Source organism: Hemicordylus capensis, chromosome 5, assembly GCF_027244095.1.
Source record: "Hemicordylus capensis ecotype Gifberg chromosome 5, rHemCap1.1.pri, whole genome shotgun sequence".
NCBI classification, from domain to species: domain Eukaryota; kingdom Metazoa; phylum Chordata; class Lepidosauria; order Squamata; family Cordylidae; genus Hemicordylus; species Hemicordylus capensis.
In genome coordinates this window covers 152,891,595-152,910,974 of record NC_069661.1, presented here as the reverse complement: position 1 = coordinate 152,910,974, position 19,380 = coordinate 152,891,595, and the positions used below count along the sequence as shown (strand labels likewise).

At 41.4% G+C, this 19,380-nt stretch overlaps 1 protein-coding gene across 4 annotated transcripts in view; it reads left to right on the top strand.

Annotated features, from left to right (window-relative positions):
* The window catches only part of COG5 (component of oligomeric golgi complex 5), a 270,566-nt gene that overhangs the window by 101,557 nt on the left and 149,629 nt on the right, over positions 1-19,380 (top strand). For all 4 annotated transcript variants that reach the window (XM_053255351.1, XM_053255350.1, XM_053255353.1 and 1 more), the window contains one exon: positions 18,409-18,539. In XM_053255351.1, coding sequence (XP_053111326.1) covers positions 18,409-18,539 — 131 coding nt within the window. The remainder of the gene's footprint in view (positions 1-18,408; positions 18,540-19,380) is intronic.

Here is a 19,380-nt window from a genome sequence, read left to right as displayed (position 1 = left end):
GCAATGCTTTCAGTCAACAATTAAAAAGTGAGTTTACTAGCATTAAACTAGTGCTAGCCTTGATTTTGTGGCAGTTACAAAATAGCCTTGTTCAACCCTAACAACAAACTCTTTTTTTGTTTTTATAAGAATGCATCACTGCAGTCTTTGGGCTCATGCACTCCTACTTCATTTTTACTTGAAGGGAGGAAATTTGAGGCTTCCATTTAAAATGTGTAACTACAGTTTATCATTTTGGAAGGGCGGTATATAAATCAAACAAACAAACAAACAAATAAATAAATAAAATCCATATGTGGGAAATGATAGTTTCTACAAACCACAGTTAAATTAACAAACTAGAATATAGAATGTCTTTCTCTTGCATGCAAAGTCAGGGGAATGGGGAGGGGGGAGCGTGAATGTCCAAGGCTTTCCCCAGCACATTCTTGTAACAAACCATGGCTTGTTGCCAAGTCTGAATATGGCCAATACCTAGTCCCCACATGATGCGGGGGAAAGTTCTGCTGTGGCTGGAATTTCTGTTGGTGCCTGTCAAGGGGTTCCTGACAATGCCACTAGTGCAGTTCTAGAGAATAAGAAACTCTGAAGCAATGGGAAGGAGATGCAGAGAGAGCCAGTAGTTTATTTCCTCTTTCTGGCTGCCTGGGGAGTTCTCTGCAGAGCTAGATGGCATGTTTATGTTCTCCAACGCTGGAGGGAGCACACAATACATATTTTAAAAAGGGCAACAAAAGGAAAAAGTGGGCAGCACTTTGGGTATCGGTTATTAGTTCGTCATTAGTGACATTGCAAGCACAAGCTAATAGTGTCCTTGAGCCTCTTGCAACTGTAATCTACACTGCATACTATTCTGTGATGAGTGTGGAGGGGGAGGGGGAGGTGACATTTTTTCGAAGCTCCTCGATGTTGTGGGGTTTTGCTTGGAAAATAACAGAAGAACTAGTTTTTCAAGTGTCATTTGGATCCGTTGTAATTTAGCAACAGTTGTGCTGTCCTAATGGGAAAAAAATACACAAGGAAATAACTAACGAGTCTTGGTAACTGGTCCCTATCAGAACAGTGGGGTTATATGGAATTTGGCATTGTGTGTTAAAAAAAAAATTATGTGCATGATGTTTATAAATTATTTACAGTGTAGACCTTTTGTTTTACCTTACTTAGCCTTCTGTCCCTCTTACCACAATTGCATATATCAGATAATCATGGTATGGAATTTGAGGCCATAATTGTGCTAAGTATAAGTTGAAAGTTGCAAGTTTTAGAGAAATCCAGATAGTTGACATCTCAGAAAACTGTCTGACTATACAACCTGCTGTATGGGTGTTAGCTTTATCTCCATCAGCTAAAGCTGTTATGTAACTACCTTTGAAATGTTGGTTTAAAATACACAGATCATTAAGCAGAAGCTCTGCTGGTAGGTTTAAAAAGCCGTTTAGCTTCAGTAAATCAAGGAACTTGCAATTCTAATGACAAAAATCTCTTCCCTTTAAGAGAACTAAAGTCCTGTCCCTTTCACAGGCTGATGTAGATTATAAATACCACTAATCCCCAGGGTTTGCTGTATCTTGCTTTAGCCTATAATATTTTTGTACATGAATGAATTCAGTATCTAGTCTTAAAAATACTGCTATTTTCAGCTGTAGGCACCAAACATGAAGAAGCAGGAGGAAGGTGGCTCAGGAGCACACATAGGCTATTTGCTAGTGATGTCTTCTTATCCCTAGTGATGTCTTCTTATCCCATAGCCTGCTAGTGCTGCTGAGCCACTTTCCTGCTGTTCCTGGTCTCCTCTCCTCTCATATTTTGATCTCCTCACAATTTCCTCTTTGCCCTGCTCTCTGCTTGCTTTTTGCTATTGAATGCCATTGGCTGGTCTGCTTTGGTTTAGCTTGCTTCTTAGTAACAGGATTGTAACAGGATGAAACTATTGTTCTTTAAGTTGATTCTAATAACCTCAGTTAATGTACTAATACATGTTATGGGCACCAACAAGAATGGTGCTATATTTATGGGCTTTTATGTGGTAATCTCCCAGCTACAAAGGGTCTTCTTGAATGATAGAGATAATCTTTGCCCTTTTCAGCCTGGCCTCTGTGCTGGGTTTGGAACAAAAACTGCTTTGATCAGCTTAATGCTGGGAACTGGACAGGGTGTGTGTGCTCCTGTTGTTTCTGCTGGACCTTTGTAAGGAGTTCTGTGCCTAAATGTCAAGTGGATAGACCATCATATTGTGATCCTGCTCAAACAGCAGTGAATGAACAAGGTTTCTTGTGCTGATGATATTGCTGAATGCAGAGAAGGCCTTCATAGCATCTGCTGAGATTTTTTAAAATAGCAACTCTGTAGATTTGGCATACTGATGGAATTCCTCCTGTAGGTACAGTTACTGTACAGATCACCAACATCCTTTATTATTACTGATGGCTGTAATTCTGTCCCCACCCTAACAGGCAGTGTGTAGTCATCAGCCTCCCACTCCTCCTAAAGAATTAGCTGGAAGTGAACCCTGTCCTGGGTTCTGAGCCTGTCCTGACAGGCTGGTTAACTCAGGGCTCAGCCAATCAGCACACCAGGTGGGTGGGACCTAGAGAGCTGTTGGGAGGAAGAAGGCAGTTCTTTGTTAGAAAAGGACATGTGGCCAGGAAGGATGGCTGCAGGAAAATGACTCTGCGGGTCCTGGAAAGCTAGGAGGGCAGGAATCTTGAATTCTCAACCAGGTTTTGGTGAATTCAAGAAAAGGAAGCCTGGGTTTTGGCTTTGGAAGTTTAGAGCGGGAGAAAGTGATTTAGTAAGACTTTACGTTAAAAGTTATAGTCCTTTTTGTGTGTGTGTTTTGCACATTCCTGATACTGTTCTATTGTAGTTTCTTGTTTACACAGTCAACAATTATTGACAGTCTACACATTATTTCTTGTTTACACAGTCAGACAGGTGTTATTGACTGGTTTGTTTTATCCAGACTTCGAGTCCTTCCCAAGGACCTGGGATTCCAGAATTTTATTGTCAATTGTTATAGATATCGTCGCAGAATATAGGCTGTTCCCAGTAAAGCTGCTTTTTGTAATTGGCTGATGGTGATTTCTGTGGCCCCTATGGTGTTGAGGTGCTCTTCAAGGTCTTTTGGAACTGCACCCAGGGCGCCAATTACCACTGGGATTATTTGGGTCTTTTTCTGCCACAGCCTTTCAATTTCAATTTGTAGATCTTTGTATTTGGTGATTTTTTCGATTTCTTTTTCTTCTCTTCTGCTATCCCCTGGTATTGCTGTGTCGATTATTTTGACTTGTTTTTCTTTCTTCTCGACTACAGTGATATCTGGTGTATTGTGTGGTAGATGTTTGTCTGTTTGTAGTCGGAAGTCCCATAATCTTTTTACATTTTCATTTTCTTCAACTTTTTCAATTTGATGGTCCCACCAATGTTTGGCTACAGGTAGCTTGTATTTTTTGCAGATGTTCCAGTGTATCATCCCTGCTACCTTGTCATGCCTTTGTTTGTAGTCAGTCTGTGCGATCTTTTTACAACAGCTGATTAGGTGGTCCAGGGTTTCATCTGCTTCTTTACAAAGGCAGCACTTGCTGTTTGTGGTGGATTTTTCGACTTTTGCTCTTATTGCATTTGTTCTTAGTGCCTGTTCTTGCGCAGCCAGTATTAAACCCTCTGTTTCTTTCTTCAAGTTGCCATTCTTAAGCCATTGCCAGGTCTTGGTGATGTCTGATTTTCCACTTATATTGTGCAAATATTGACCATGCAGTTGCTTATTTTTCCATTTTTTCTGCTTGGTTCTTGGCTTGTTCTTTCTTGTAGGCCTGCTTTGTTTCATTGGTGTGGAATAGTTTCGCATTATTGACCATTTGAAGCGCATCTTCTTCACTGTCCTTGATATATTCTTCAAGGCCTCTTTTCTCCTCCTCTACTGTTTGATGGACTTGCAGCATTCCTCTTCTACCTGAGCTGCGAGGGAGGTATAGCCTATCGACATCACTGCAGGGGTGCAGCGCATGATTGATGGTCATGATTTTCCTGGTCTTACGATCTAGCGTCTCTAGCTCTGCCTGGGTCCGGTCTATTATTCCTGCAGTGTATCTGATAACAGGTATAGCCCAGGTGTTTATGGCTTGTATGGTGTTCCCGCCATTGAGTTTGGACTTGAGGATTTTTCTAACTCTCCTGATGTATTCACTTCCAATTTTTCTTTTAACTTCAGTGTGTGCGATGTTATCAGCCTGGAGAATGCACAAGTATTTGTAATGTTCTTTCTCTTCCAGGTTCTTGATGTTGCTTCCATTGTGCAGTTCTATTCCTTCTGTTTTTGTTATTTTGCTCTGTTCATTATTAATGCAGCACACTTGTCTAGTCCAGACTCCATTGCTATATCGCTACTGAATATACGGACAGTGTTTAGCAGTGATTCGATTTCTGACTGGGACTTTACATACAACTTCAGATCGTCCATGTACAGCAGATGGTTGATTTTACTTGATGTTTTAGGTTGTTTGGTATCCGAGGCCTGTTTTGTTTAGTATTTGTGAAAGTGGGGTCATGGCGATTACAAACAACAGAGGGGATAGTGAGTCCCCTTGGAAAATGCCTCTTCTAATGCTAACCTGTCCAAGTGTCTCGCCATTGATTGTTAACTTTGTACTCCACATGCTCATTGCTTTTTTAAAAAAAATATCTGAATGTTTTTGCTGACACCCGTTGTTTCTAAACATTTTAGTATCTATGTGTGAGGCAATGAATCAAAGGCTTTCTTGTAGTCAATCCATGCAACACTTAGATTGGTTTTTCTCTTGCAGTTTTCTAAAATCATTTTGTCAATCAGCAGCTGGTCTTTTGTGCCTCTGGTGTTAGGGCAATTTCCTTTCTGTTCAACTGGAAGAAAGGAAATTGCCCAAACATCATCATCATCATCATTATTATTATTTATTCGATTTCTATACTGCCCTTCTAAAAATGGCTCAGGGCGGTTTACACAGAAATAACAAATAATTAAGATGGCTCCCTGTCCCCAAAGGGCTCACAATCTAAAAAGAAACACGTTAGACACAAGCAACAGTCACTGGAGGTACTGTGCTGGGGATGGATAAGGCCAGTTACTCTACCCCTGCTAAATAAAAGAGAATCACCATGTTTAAAAGGTGCCTATTTGCCAAGTTAGCTTAGTTTACTTACAGTGTAATTGTAATAAGAATCACTAGCCTACGCTCCATATACTTTGGGCGTAGCAAAAGACTTTGTACGCATTTAAGTGTGCTTTTGCATTTTCCTACATACCTGTTTTTTGCAACTGGGTAAGCTAGATTTTTAAAGTGTGCCACCCCAACATCATTTGGGGTGCTTTTGAAGTATTCTTGTAACATACTGAGTATTTCATCTGTAACTAAAAGCTGAGTAAGCCTCAGACAGAAGCCGTCTGTAGTACCTGAACTAAACTGTTTTCCTTTTTGTTCTTTTACAATTCTCGGAGTTGGTTTTTAACTCAAGAAAGGGGGGGCGCTAAAAGGGGATTTCTCTGGTGCAGACATGTCTCCTCAGGCGTTCAGCAGCTATCAGTTTTCTCACCATGTGTAGGCTTGCACGTGGAAGATTTTGTACTTGTCTAATAGTAAAATAAAGAGAGTTTTCCCTGGGATTCCACCCCAAGCCCAGGGAGGTTCAAGCTTCATAATGAAGAGGGGGTGGGTGACGGAAGCCATTTTTGAACCTACCAAAAATACAGAAGAGTTTTAAGAGAAGCCTAGTCCTGAAGCTCACAGATATTATTCAGCATTTCTTTCCCTCACATGAGTTTGCTCTGAGACAAAGACTTTAATCCACTACACAGTGGTATTAGGAAGGTGTGATGGGGGGCTAGTGACCTGTGTAGGTTGCTCATACCCCAGGCCCCAAATCTTCCTCTAAGGAAAAAAAAATCCCCCAAATTATCTTTCTGTATCTAATCAATTTCCACTGTTTATCACCCCTTGAATAGAATCTCTAAACCTAGAAAACCCTGATAGCTCAGCAAAGTGGGCCTGAGGGTGTTGTTAACAGGCAGAGCCACGGATGAAGAAAGCCAAAATAAATGAACTTTATTATAAACTAGAATAATATTTTGGTGATGTAGATGTAGATATTGAGCTTGCTTGTTACTATTGCATGAAAAAGCTGCAGGACACAGGTAATCCATATCTGGTATGGAACCTTTTCTAACCAGCACTTAGGTCTGATTACTCTCTTACCAATATACTCTCTAACCCAGGGCTGCTCAACTTAGCCCCCCCAGATGTTTTGGGACTACAACTCCCACAATTCCCAGCCACAGTGGCCAATAGCCAGGGATTATGGGGGTTGTAGGCCAACATCTGCAGGAGGGCCGAAGTTGAGCAGCCCTGCTCTAACCTGTAAAAATCTCCACCACAGAGTCAATTCCCTATTCTGTTCTTGCTCCACCTTGGTTCGACTCATAGAGCTTGGATTTGAATCTTGACAGTCCTCTTTGTCCTGCCTCAGGACACAATTTTCTCACCCCCACCCCCGATGCTTACTGGAGGAATCCCCTTTTTTTCTCTGTTGCTGATGGGCAATGGAACCATTTCCTGGTACTTTGGCTCTGAAGTTTCTCTTGCTCACCTTCTCCTGTCTTTTCAAGCAATATCAGCTTCTTTAGCTCCTGAGCTTTCCTGGGTTGTTCTCCTACCTTCCATGTTCTCTCTTCCCTGGTACAACTGGCTCCCTGGCCAAAAGCTAGGCCTTTCTGTATACACCCCTGGCCCACAGTCTGATTAGAGAAATGGTCAACTCTCACAGATGTAAGCAATTTGCTAATCCCATGCTGGTTAGAAAGGAATTCTTCAAGAAGGGTTGCTCCCTTTCCTTAATAGAGCAATTGAACCTCTCACCTGCACCATAAGGCAGTCCCTCATAAAAACAGCCCTGCTGGAACAGGCTGAAAGCCTATCTAGTCCAGCATCCAATTTCACACATTGGCCCATCAGATACCTCCCGGAAGCCTGCAAAAAAGGACTATGGCCAATCTCCTGCTGTTGCCCTTCTGCAACTGGTGTTTAGAGACATCTTGCCTCTTAGGCTGGAGGTAGCCTATACCCCTTGGATTAGTAGCCATTGGCTAATTCCTCCATGAATTTATCTAAGCCTTTCTTAAAGCCATCCATAGCACTTAGCACTTACATTTAGCACTTACATTTATATACCGCTCTATAGCCAGAGCTCTCTAAGCGGTTTACAATGATTTTAGCATATTGCCCCCAACATTCTGGGTACTCATTTTACCGACCTCGGAAGGATGGAAGGCTGAGTCAACCTTGAGCCCCTGGTCAGGATCGAATTTGTAACCTTCTGGTTACAGGGCGACAGTTTTACCACTGCACCACCAGGGGCTAATAATTATATTATAATTATTATATAATTAATTATTATATTATAATAATTAGGTTAATTATGTGTTGTGTGAAAAATTATTTCCTTTTATTGGGACTAAATGTTTTGGCATTCAGTTTCATGGGAATACCCCGGTTATATTGTTATGAGAGAAGGAGAAAATTTCTCTCTCTGTACACAATACATTATTTTATAGACCTCTATCATGTCTCCCTTCAGTCTTTTTGTTTCTAGATGAAAAAGCCACAGGTGTTGTAGCCTTGCCTCATAAGGAAGGTGCTCCAGGTCCATGATCATCTTGGTTGCCCTCTTCTGTATCTTTTCCAGTTGTATAAAGTCCTTTTGAGGCATGGTGATCAGAACTGTCCTTTTGAGGTATGGTGATCAGAACCCCTGCTAACTTGGCAAAGAGGCACCTTTTAACGTGGTGATTCTCTTTATTTAGCAGGGGGAGAGTAACTGGCCCTATCTACCCCCAGCACAGTACTTCCAGTGACTGTTCCTGGAGTCTATCTTATGTTTCTTTTTAGATTGTGAGCCCTTTGGGGAAAGGGATCCATCTTATTTATTTGTTACTTCTCTGTGTAAACCGCCCTGAGCCATTTTTGGAAGGGCGGTATAGAAATTGAATAAAACAAACAAACAAATAATAATAATCTGTACACAGTACTCCAAATGTGGCAGCATCATAGATTTGTAGAAGGGTATTATATTAGCAGTTTTATTTGGCCTTTTTCAAAGCTGCCACACATTGGGTTGACACTTTCAACAAGCTGTCCCCCATGACCCCAAAATCCTTCTCATGGCGGTCTATTTCTGAATCAAGGGAATTGAAAAGCAGTGGTCAGGAATAGTAATGGCTTTGATATGTTGATGTTTGGTTTTTGGCAGCAGTCTCTAAATTACAAAACTCTTAGAGATGGTGCTATTTCAGACTACAAAAGCAATTGGACTAAATCTGAGGCAATGACCATTAGGGATGTGCACGGAACTGGTTCGAAAGATCAGCGGTTTGGCCGGTTCAAAGGTTGGGGGGGGGTAACTTTAGAGACTAGGGAGTATGCTCTTCCCCCCTCCCACATTTCTTTCACCGGCGCTGTTCCCCAAAACAGTCCCACCAGGGTGGCAGTATACCTCTGTGTCACCCTGGTACTTCGTGAATGCAAATGGCCACTGCATGTGCACACACTGTCGCCACTTCTGGCCACTCCTGGTTTGTACCGGGGCAGCAAGGAGGTACGATGCTGCCCCGGGGCGGGGGGGACGGACCATTTTTGGGAACAGTGCTGGTGGGGGAAATGCCATGGCGGCTGTGTGTGTGTGAGAGAGAGAGAGAGAGCACCCTCCCCAGTCCTTAAAGTTATCCCGCCCCCCGCTTCGAACCAGCAGTCTCTGGTTCCATTCACATCCCTAATGACCATTAGCTGCATTTCTTTAGGAACAAGATGAAATAGTCCTTTCTTCCATTGAAAAACTAATTATTACTGGAAATGTTTAAAGGACTGTTAAACTTAACTTGGATTCTTTACACACATAGACATAGAATTAAATTTAAAAGGGTGACATTTTCATCCACTTATGGTGAAAACTGATTAAAATGTGTTTTGAGAATTACCATGTCACTTCAAGAGGACTGACCACATCTTCTGGAAGGTTTTGTGAGGACCTGAGGAGAGTCTGCACATTGCCTTTAAAAAGTTAGTTACCTGTTGAACACGGTCATTTTAATTTGCTCAGCCTTGGAGCATACCATAAGACAGGGGAGGGGAACCTTGGCCCTCCAGCTATTTTTGAACTACAACTAGTGGCTGGGGATGGTGGGACTTGTAGTTCAAAAACAGCTGGAGAGCCAAGGTTCCCCACCCCTGCCATAAGACTTACCTAGCAGCAAAGGTGAGATTTGGGAGAATGAATGGGCAGACTTTGAAATGCAGTCTCTGACAATCCTAAATAATAGTGGGCATTAAGATCTTAAGACCCACTTAAAACTTCCTGAAATGTATTTCTGTACCTTATTGGCTATTGGACAAGCTTGGAAATAACTAACCATGTAACTCAAATTTGAAGCTTTTACGAACAGTTAATTATCTCCTGGGGCAGCCCTACCAGTTTCAGGGGAGCAACAGCAGGAAAGAAGGTATGCACATATCTCCTGTGGGCTCTCTAGAGGCATCTGGTGGGCCACTGTGTGTAACAGGATGCTGGGCTAGATAGGCCTTGGGCCTGATCCAGCAGGGCTGTTTTTATGTTCTAATGTCCGAGGGAATCCCTTCATTAACCCATTGAATATCCAGCATGTTTTATTCTTGCCATTTCGGTAATTCCAGAATTAATTTTTTAAAAATACCATAACAGCCCTTCGGGATCAGGCCCAAGGCCTATCTTGTACAACATCCTGTTTCACACAGTGACTGACGGAGGCCTCTGAGAAGTCTACAGGCAGGAGTTGAGGGCGTGCCCTCTCTCCTGCTGTTGCTCCCCTGCAACTGGTATTTAGAGGCATCTTGCCTCTGAGGCAGGAGGTGGCCTATAGCCACCAAACAATTTAATCTCCCTTACTTGGCAGTATTTTCAACTCAATCATATTGTAGCTGCTCTTGACTTGGATACTATTGGTATACCATATGCCCCCAGAGGTGTTGCAGTTGTTCTATTCCACTGCTACTTTTAGCCAAGCCAACATTATACATATAGGTAGTAGGCCTTACTTCAATGAGTTTAATATATCTGCTAGAAGTGAATGCAGAAATAAATTCTTCAATGCAGCACTTACAATAGCAATCAACTTTAAAAAAAATAAATGTATGTATGTATGTTTTGGGGGAGTAATGACTTTGGGCCGTTCTCGCCTTCTGTATCATCCCCTTGTAAATGCAGTGAGTAGATTAAATTTCATTTAAAAAAACACCTTTGTTTAATTCGGTACTTAACATCTGCATTTTCCCTACAGGAGAAGGAAATAGGGCAAGGGAGTGGTTTGAAGAAGGGAACTGTTTATATTTCTAAAACTGTTTTTAAAAAATCACAATAAAAATTAATGTAAAATGAGTAGCTTTAGGAAACACTGGGATTTTCTTTCTCTTCTTCTAAGCCTGCATATATCATACATCTCTTGATTATATGTGTATAATTAGTCATTTCCCTGCAAAATCCTCATGACATTTCTTTCTATTGTACATGAACTAATGGAGTTGCCAAGTTTCTGGTTGTTGTTGTTTTTAATGAAAGGTATTACTAAATAAAGGCCACAGTAAAAATATGGTGGTAGACACTATAAAATGTGACAGTTTGTAATCTTTAAATGTTGCTCTCAAAATGGATGGATAGGCATTATTGTATTCAATAGATATAAGCATTTGTTATCATGTTGATTCTATAGCATAAGGAAACCAGCGTAACCTTATTAAACAAGAAATCTACTATATGAAAATGCTCCTTTCAGATATTCATTATTGATTTAATAGGCCTTAAATATTTCAATAGATTTTAAATATATGATGCTAAAATAGGTTTTATATCTAGCTGTGGCGGGGAGGAGGTGGCGGTGGGCCCGGTTGCCAGGGTGAGGAGGCAGCTGGGTTGCCAGGAAGAGGAAGCAGCGGTGGCAGGAGGGGAGGGGATGGGGTGGCTTGAAAGCCAGCCAGAAACTGTGGGCGGGGGGCGGGGCGGGGCGGAGAAGTGGGCCGGAGAGAGACGCCCGGGGGAAGAGGGCACAGACGCTCTGCACTGGATCTGCTAGTAATAAATAATATTTAACATTTCCCCCTATTGTACATGCACATGTGTTCTCTGGCTTTAGTATGGGTGGAGGGATAGAGAGAAAATTTTCTTCCTCTCTCATAAAGTTAGAAGTAGGGGTGATCCCATGAAACTGCCAAGAAATTTAGGGCCGACAAAAGGAAGCCCTTTTCCACACAACACATTGATTGATTGATTTGATTTGATTTCTATACCGCCCTTCCAAAATGGCTCAGGGCAGTTTACAGCGCGATAAAAACAATTAAAACAAGTTAATAATTAAAATCAAACTATTAAAACACAATACAACCAATTAAACAGCTAAAAACCCTGGAAATCAAGGCAACAATTTAAAACAATTAGTCAATCATTTAAAACCCTGGAAGGCCAGGCCAAACAGATAGGTTTTAAGGGCTCTCCTGAAGGACAGCAATGATCTCAAATTATGAATCTCTTCCATAATTAACCTATTGAATTATCTGCCACAAGATGTGGTGACAGCCAACAGCCTGGATGGCTTTAAGAGGGGTTTAGATAAATTCATGGAGGACAAGTCTATCAATGGCTATTAGTCTGAGTGCTATAGGCCACCTCCTCTGCAACTGGTATTTAGAGGCATTTTGTCTCCAGCCATAGGGGTAAGATGCCTCTAACTACCGGTTTCAGAGGAGTTGCTACTGTGTGAAACAGGATGCTAGACTGCATGGTCCTTGGGCCTGATCCAGCAGGGCTGTTTTTACGAGGGGGATTCAGTTGTAGCAGCAGCTACTTATGCATTTTGTAAAACTGTGATGCACTTGCTGCTGATCAGCTCTCTCCCTTTTCTGCTCAGCTGTGGGGCTGGAAATCAATCCAGACCAAAATGCCACTGCCACTATTCCTATATGGGCAAGAGGTAGGTTGAAAGATAATGTGGAAGGGACTTTTGACCCAGTGAGGTTGAGCTCAAAGCTCCTTTCCAAATTCCCATCCATTTTGAACCAAGGAGAGATAGATTCCAAAGCAGCAGCAGAATGAATATCTTACATTTTGTTTTCATGTGTAACACGAAAAATCGTGTTTATTGATTTTACGCATAAGTAATAAATCATTAACTTGCTATCTAATTCAAATCCTCCTTGTGATTAGATGCCTGGATAAATAAATGTTATAAATTCCAGTCTTGGCTTTATAATGTTGTGGCTCTCATGAAAATTTGATTTTTAACATGCAGCAATCAGGGGCGTAACTACTATTAGGCATGGGGAGGCGGCTGCCTGGGGGCCCTCATGCCTCGAGGGGCCCCCCAGAGGCAAGTCACATGACTATATATTGTGAAGTGTGTGTATCAGCGAGGGGCCCATTTTAAAATTTTGTCTCTGGGCCCACTCCAGCCTTGTTACGCCCCTGGCAGCAATGACAACATGTTCCAAGTTTCTTATGGGCTGAAGTTTCCAAAAGTATGTGAACCATGTGAAAGTACAATTGCGTAAATGAGAGGTGGGAAATCTGGTTTCCATGTGTCTACAATAAGTAGGAGGGGTTTTTCTCCATAATAGTCTCTGGGAATCTATGCTATTAAATTTTGTAAGAATATTTTTTCAAGAGTAAGAAATCTTCTGTAAGCTATCTCATGCATGGACACAGTGAAAACCAATATTCTGAATACAATTAATGGACACAGTGAAAACCAATATTCTGAATACAATTAAGATAGACTGTGAGATGTTCAATGTGAAAACAAATAAGAGATGCTATTGTTCATTTTTTTTAGAACAACTGGATGACCTTTTGTTCCCAGAAGATTTCTGCAGTATTAATCTAAATAAGCTACAAGCTACAGCCCTTTCAGTCTACACATTTATGGCTTTGTGCCATTTAGCGCTTGTACTTTGGCAGTTCTGCCATGCTTTTCATGTGTACATATACTTCAAAATTTATGGTAATTGCATTGTTCTGTCCAGCATCTCTGGTCTTGCCACAATACTAAGAGTCTGTGGCATCAACTTGCATCTCATCTGTGGATGAGACTCTAGAATGTTCTGAATGGAAACTGTGAGCTATGTCACAACACAATTTAATTTTAACTTTGTTTGTATAGAAATTTTTGTACATTGATCATGATTACAGACCAGTTATCTTTGGCCCTGAATAGGATTAACAAAGCAAGATCATTACACCTATCAAATAAAACACAGATAGAACAAACAGGTCACAGGATATTAAAACGGATGGCTTAAGTTCCTTTTATCAATGCAGTGGGAACACTTTATTTAGTGTGACTTAAATAGATAGTTTGTGATCCATGAAGCTTAACCAGAATTTGATGTCTATGTTGATAGATCTCTGTAATACTGAAATCATTCTGTAGAATATCCATAAATCAAAATAATAATAATAATAATAATAATAATAATAATAATAAATTAATTGGGAGCTTATGAAGGTATGAAATAAGACTGATTAGTACTTGGGAAGATCCATGGATGGATCTTCCCAAGGATGGATGCGTCACAGCACACGGCGGCCTCCATACTCAAACAGCGCAGATGCGCTGTTTGGAGGAAGGGAAACCTGCATGCTGGCCTGTAGTGGAGTGGGGGGAAGCCTGTCCACCACTGCTCCCCAGCGGCGAAGATGGGAAGTCACAGCGAGCACAGTGGCGGCTCATTGACAAGGAGGGGACTGCCTTTGGGCCTCGCAAGCCATGTGGGCCCAGGTGCAATTGTCCACCCTTGTCCAATGGAAGCTACGCCCATGGTGGCTGTTCTTGTTGTCTAAACACCCTATATTTCAACAAAACATTTGTCAGCCACTTCACACATTATATTAGGTGTTCTCGTAACATGTTTTAAGGACTTCATATAAAGTGTGCAAGTGACAAACAAACATTTGCCAATGTTTACAATACATCATAGAGGTATATTTGTCAAGAAGCTGGTTTCCTGTCAATAGCAAATATGGGTTTGCTACTGTTTAATGCAGGAGTTCTCAAACTGCAGATCAGGACCACGTGGGGATTTGCAAGCAACTTTAAAGTTGGTTTGGAGTTTGGGGTTAGAAGTCAGGAGGGAGCTGTTGGGAGGCAGGAGCTTCGGCTACAGTATGTCTCTGAGGACCAAGAACAGTCAGAAGCAACAAGCTTGTCTCCAAGAGCTGACTCTTGGCCAAATAAATGCCACTGCTGTGTCAGCCCTCAGCTTTATGAGCAGTGGAGGAGCCAGGTAGTTGTCAGCTCCTGTCTCCCTATTCACTTGCTGTTGTTACCCAAGCTGCTCTGGAGTGATTAGCTAGGGTGCTCCAGCTATGTTTTTGGCTAAAATGGGGAAATTAGCTTGGATTGGAGAGCAGTTTGGCTCCATTATGAATTTAGCAGTTCTGATGTACTTCAAAAGGATGATGAGATGTAGGTAAAGTTTAAAAGCTTTATTAAGGGTAAAAATGGGGGTAACAGATGGCAAAAAGGGAGAATAGTCAGGCAGTTCAATGATTTAGCTAAGGTTCTAAATGAGAGTCTTGGTCAGATGCTTGCGATAATTTGGCTAAAGTCCTAAATAGGAGCCTACATAGAGGCTTGCAATAAAATGTGCCCTGAGAGCGGGGAAGGGAGCAGAAGGGAAGGTGAACAAAGTTGTATGGGAAAGATGAGATATTAGTTTACCTGTCCTTCCTGGGTGCATTGGTTACACGATGACAGGGCAAACGTGCCTCTTGGAGCAAAGCATGGGGTGAAGTGGGGATAGAGTGAGGGGGCAGCAGTCCCAGCTCACCTGTGAGAATCTGTGGGTTGGTGGAATCTAGGCAGAGTCCCACCAGGTTCCAAACAGCATCTGAGGCCATTGTGGCCTGGTTGGGTATTTATACCCCAAAACATGCCCTATTGACTTAATCAGGTGGCTTCTTTTCTGGAGGGCAAGTTGCTCTGTGCAAAACAGCAAGATCCATTGCTTCATGGACTTGGTCACTTAAGGTGGGTTCTTCTGAACAAAAGGCGAGGGCAAGCTATGCAAATGTGGCTGTTTGAGATGAATGGTTGTTTACAATCTCAAAGACTGCAATGTCTCCAGTTGCAAAGACGCACATATTATTCCTGTGCAACTTCTGTTTCTGTGCAAATCTGCCTGCTTTCACAGGAAAACTGGTGGTACAATTTTGCTTCTTTTTTTTAGCAAAAAAGCTTTGATTAGGAGGCAGGTTGCAGTTTTGTTGTGGAAGCACAATATCTGCTTGCAGAAGGTGACACACATTTTGAAGGTAAATAGTCTATTTTCACAGTCTGGTGAAGCATACAATATTAATATACTGTGAACATATAGATGGAGTGACTAATATTTTTTAAATGGTATCTTATGGTTTGAAAAATATTATCTATGATATGAAGAAATGTAGCTGTGACATGGTTGTGGGGGAGAGGTGCTGCTCTTAGGGTTGCGTTTTTTTGGGGTTTTTTTGCCAGTCTTAAGGCTATTAAGGCTATGATGCACTTCAGCGCCTTTAGAGCAACAGGCAATATCCAGTTATCATCCATTTTTAGTGTTGTTGAGCAAGAGGAAATTTATTTTCATGCTCCAAATGCTGGATCATAATATTTCTATCTGGAATGGAAAGTGGAGAATTGGGCTTGGAATACTTCACCCAGAGAACTTGCGTTTTGGGCGGTATAGAAATGTATTAAATAAACAAACAAACAAACAAATATTCTGAATGTTTTGTATTTATGGCCATTTATTTTGTGAATGAAAGAGACACTCGAGCAGGACAAGAAAATTGAGGAGAGCAAGAAATGTGGTAGCTTTTGAGGATCAAGCTGGGGTACTTTACAAGTACAGTGGTCCCTCGACTTACAAACTACTCGACATAAGTATTTTTCGAGTTACAAACGGCAGTTTTAGATCCGGTTTTAGATGCGTTTTTTTCGACTTACAAATTTTTAGATGGGGTTTCCTCGACTTACAAATTTTTAGATGGGGTTTCCTCGACTTACGAATTTTACATGCGGTTTCCTTGACTTGCCTGCCTGTTTACTGCCTGTTTATTCTTGAAAAGAAATGTTCCTGTGCAGTTTGCAAGCCTTACTGGGGGTCTGGGTCTTTTTTCTAGGCTCCGGAACGCATTAATCCGTTCCCAATGCATTCCTATGGGAAACCGCTTTTCGACTTACGAATTTTTCGACTTACAAATGTGCATTCGGAACGGATTAATTTCGTAAGTAGAGGGACCACTGTATTTAAAAAATGAGAAGTGCAATTTCAGTAAAATTCCAATATGATGATGTTCTTTTTGGTTCTCTGACTTCCCTGTGGCAGTTAAGCATGTGAAGGTCTCAATGCAGTGGCACTTGTACATGCTTAACATTTGCTGGAGTGCAGTTTCATCCCGCATGCTTCACAGCCCTTACCTACAAGAATGCTCCCAGTCCACTTTTCTACATGAACAATGAAATATCTGTAGATCATATTTATTTCAAATACAGTACTGTTGTCCTTTTTTTTTTTTTAAAGGAAACTTTTAGTTCACACTGCCATAGTGCAGAACAATAGTGTGGTGCTTGGCACTATTGCTGAAAATGGCATTCCCGTTCTACATTCTTGAACTCATCCCTGTGACATGTCGCATCACATACCCTGTGTTGTGATATCATTGCAAAGTGCAAATCCCTGACCCTGCCTGATGACGTTAACTACCATTGGCAGGGAGTGGTCAACATAAATGAGGACTTGACAGCACATGGAAGCTAATTGTACATATAATAGAAGGAAGGGGAGAACCCAATGCAAGCTGGCATTTTTGGCAGGAGCCCTATATCCTATGTAATGTGTATTCTTAACCTTATTTTAACTTTGCTGCATTATTAAGTTCCAGATATTGAGTTCTTGCTTCATATTTAGTTCTTGTTGGTTTCTGGAATTAAATTTTTTTGTTAGTATTCTACACTATTATTTCTGTTCCCAGTGTTGAACTATGAGTTTTATTTTAGGTTTCAGAAAAAGATTCATTGTATTAATTTACAGGTTATTAATTTTATTTAAAACACGTATTTTTATAACAGTGTGAACAGGTAATATTAATTGAAGCCAAAAATTAAAAATATGAAGCCAGGCCCCGGTCTCGATTGTAATTAGGGATGTGCACGGAACTACAGAAGCGTAGTCCGGCACTGCGGGGACTGTCACTTTAAGCGGGGTGGTGGTGGTACTTACCCCCCCCCCCCGCCGCTCTTCCCCCTCCGGCGCTGCTGCTTTAAAAAATCTTCTTGGGGCGGCAGAGTTTCTCCCTGTTGCCCCTGCCCCTGTCGTTGTCCTGCTAAGCTTGATACGATGAAGAGCTAGCAGCGTGCATGGACAACAAAAGCTTAGTAGGACAACGACGGGGGCAGGGGCGGCAGGGAGGAACTCTGCTGCCCCAAGAAGATTTTTAAAAGCAGCAGCGCCGGAGGGGGAAGAGCGGTGTGGGGGGGGTAAGTACCACCACCACCCCGCTTAAAGTGACAGTACCCCGCCCATCCGGACCTCCGGAATTCCGGACCGATCCGGAGGGCTTTTCCATTGTGCCGAACCAAAACCATGCACACTACTAATTGTAATTAAGCCTGATTCCAAATGCAAGGCTGCATTAGAAACACAGCATGGGACTGAAAAAATAGCTCTAAAAAATTTGGATTGGACAACTTTAAGGGGGGCCATAATTATGATACAAACACAATTCTGTGCCATAAAACAATTGCAATACAGCTTTTGCCACAAGCACCTTGATGGGACAGATCTAATCTAATCTAATCATTGGGCTGCATCCAAAGAACCCCGAGCAGCAGGAAAATAACTACTAGCACTGTTCCATGAAGGCTTGCATTAGTACCAAGAGAAAAGTTCACATAGTATTGTAATAGACATATTATATAGCATTCTCATGGTTCTCTTTGTGCCACTGAAAGAATGTCTTTAGGTTTCGTTTCAGTTCTCTCATACAGCAATCTAGCATGAGGTATACAACATAAGTGCGAAGACACCATCTACATGTGGAAGAGCATCTTTGGATCCAACCCACTGTTCCTGTACTCTGATTAGAATTATGATGCCTTTTCTAGTGGGAAGCTAAGAAATAAATGCACTAATTTGCTGTTGGGATATTTATATCTTGATGAACAGTTTTTCTTTTGCCCCTTGTAAAAGAAATCATGAGAATGCATGCTGATGTGGAGTCTTTGTATGAAAATGTGACATGTGAAATAATACCTAGAAGCTTGAACGTTTTTCATTATCACTGTTGTCAGAATTTTTATAATATATCAAAATTATGTTTTTATAGATTACCTTTCTCAAGGAATAGATCTCTCTGGAATAGAAGTAATTGAAAATGACCTGCTTTTTATGGCAAGAGCTCGACTTGAGGTGGAAAATCAGGCTAAACGGTTGCTTGAGCAAGGAATAGAAACTCAGGTAAAAATATGTTTGCTTTCTCTTGGCAGCAGATAAAGAAATGTTTACCCTTTTATTTTAAGTTTTATCCTTTTTACCCTTTTATTTATTTGTTTATCATATTTATATACCGCCTGATATATACATCTCTCAGTAGTGCACACAACCCAAGTTACAATATATACTAAAAAAAAGTATTAAAACACTTTCACAGAATAAAAACAATTCACAGAGTAATATAATTAAAACAATTTCTCAGAATAAAACCAATTAAAATTAGTTGTAATTAAAAGTCTGGGAAAACAGGTGTATCTTCAGCATCTTTTAAAAAGCAATCAGAGATGGAGAAGCTTTTATTTTGAGAGGGGGTGCATTCCAAAGCCCTGGGGCAGCCACAGAGAAAGCCTGGCCCTGAGTCACCACCAGACGAGCCAGCAGTAACCATAACCGGACGTCCTCAGATAATCTTAATAGGTGGTAGGGTTTATGACAGAGAAGGCACTCGTTTGAGTACCCTGGACCTAAGCCATTCAGGGCTTTGTAGGTAATCACCACCACTCTGTATTTCGCTCAGAAACATATTGGCAGCCAGTGCAGTTCTTTTAAAATCGATGTTATATGGTCCCTTTGGGTTGTCCCAGGGACCAACCTGGATAAAGCATTCTGTACCTATTGTAGTTTCTGGACTACAAAGCCTGCCCCACATAGAGTGCATTACAGTTATAACCACTGTTGTAAGGTTATCTCCAGAAATGGGCATAGCTGACATACCAGCTGATGCTGATAAAAAGTGCTCCTGGCCACTTCCTCAACCTGAAAAACCAGAGAGAGTTTGGGATCCAGGAGCACTCCCAAGCTATGT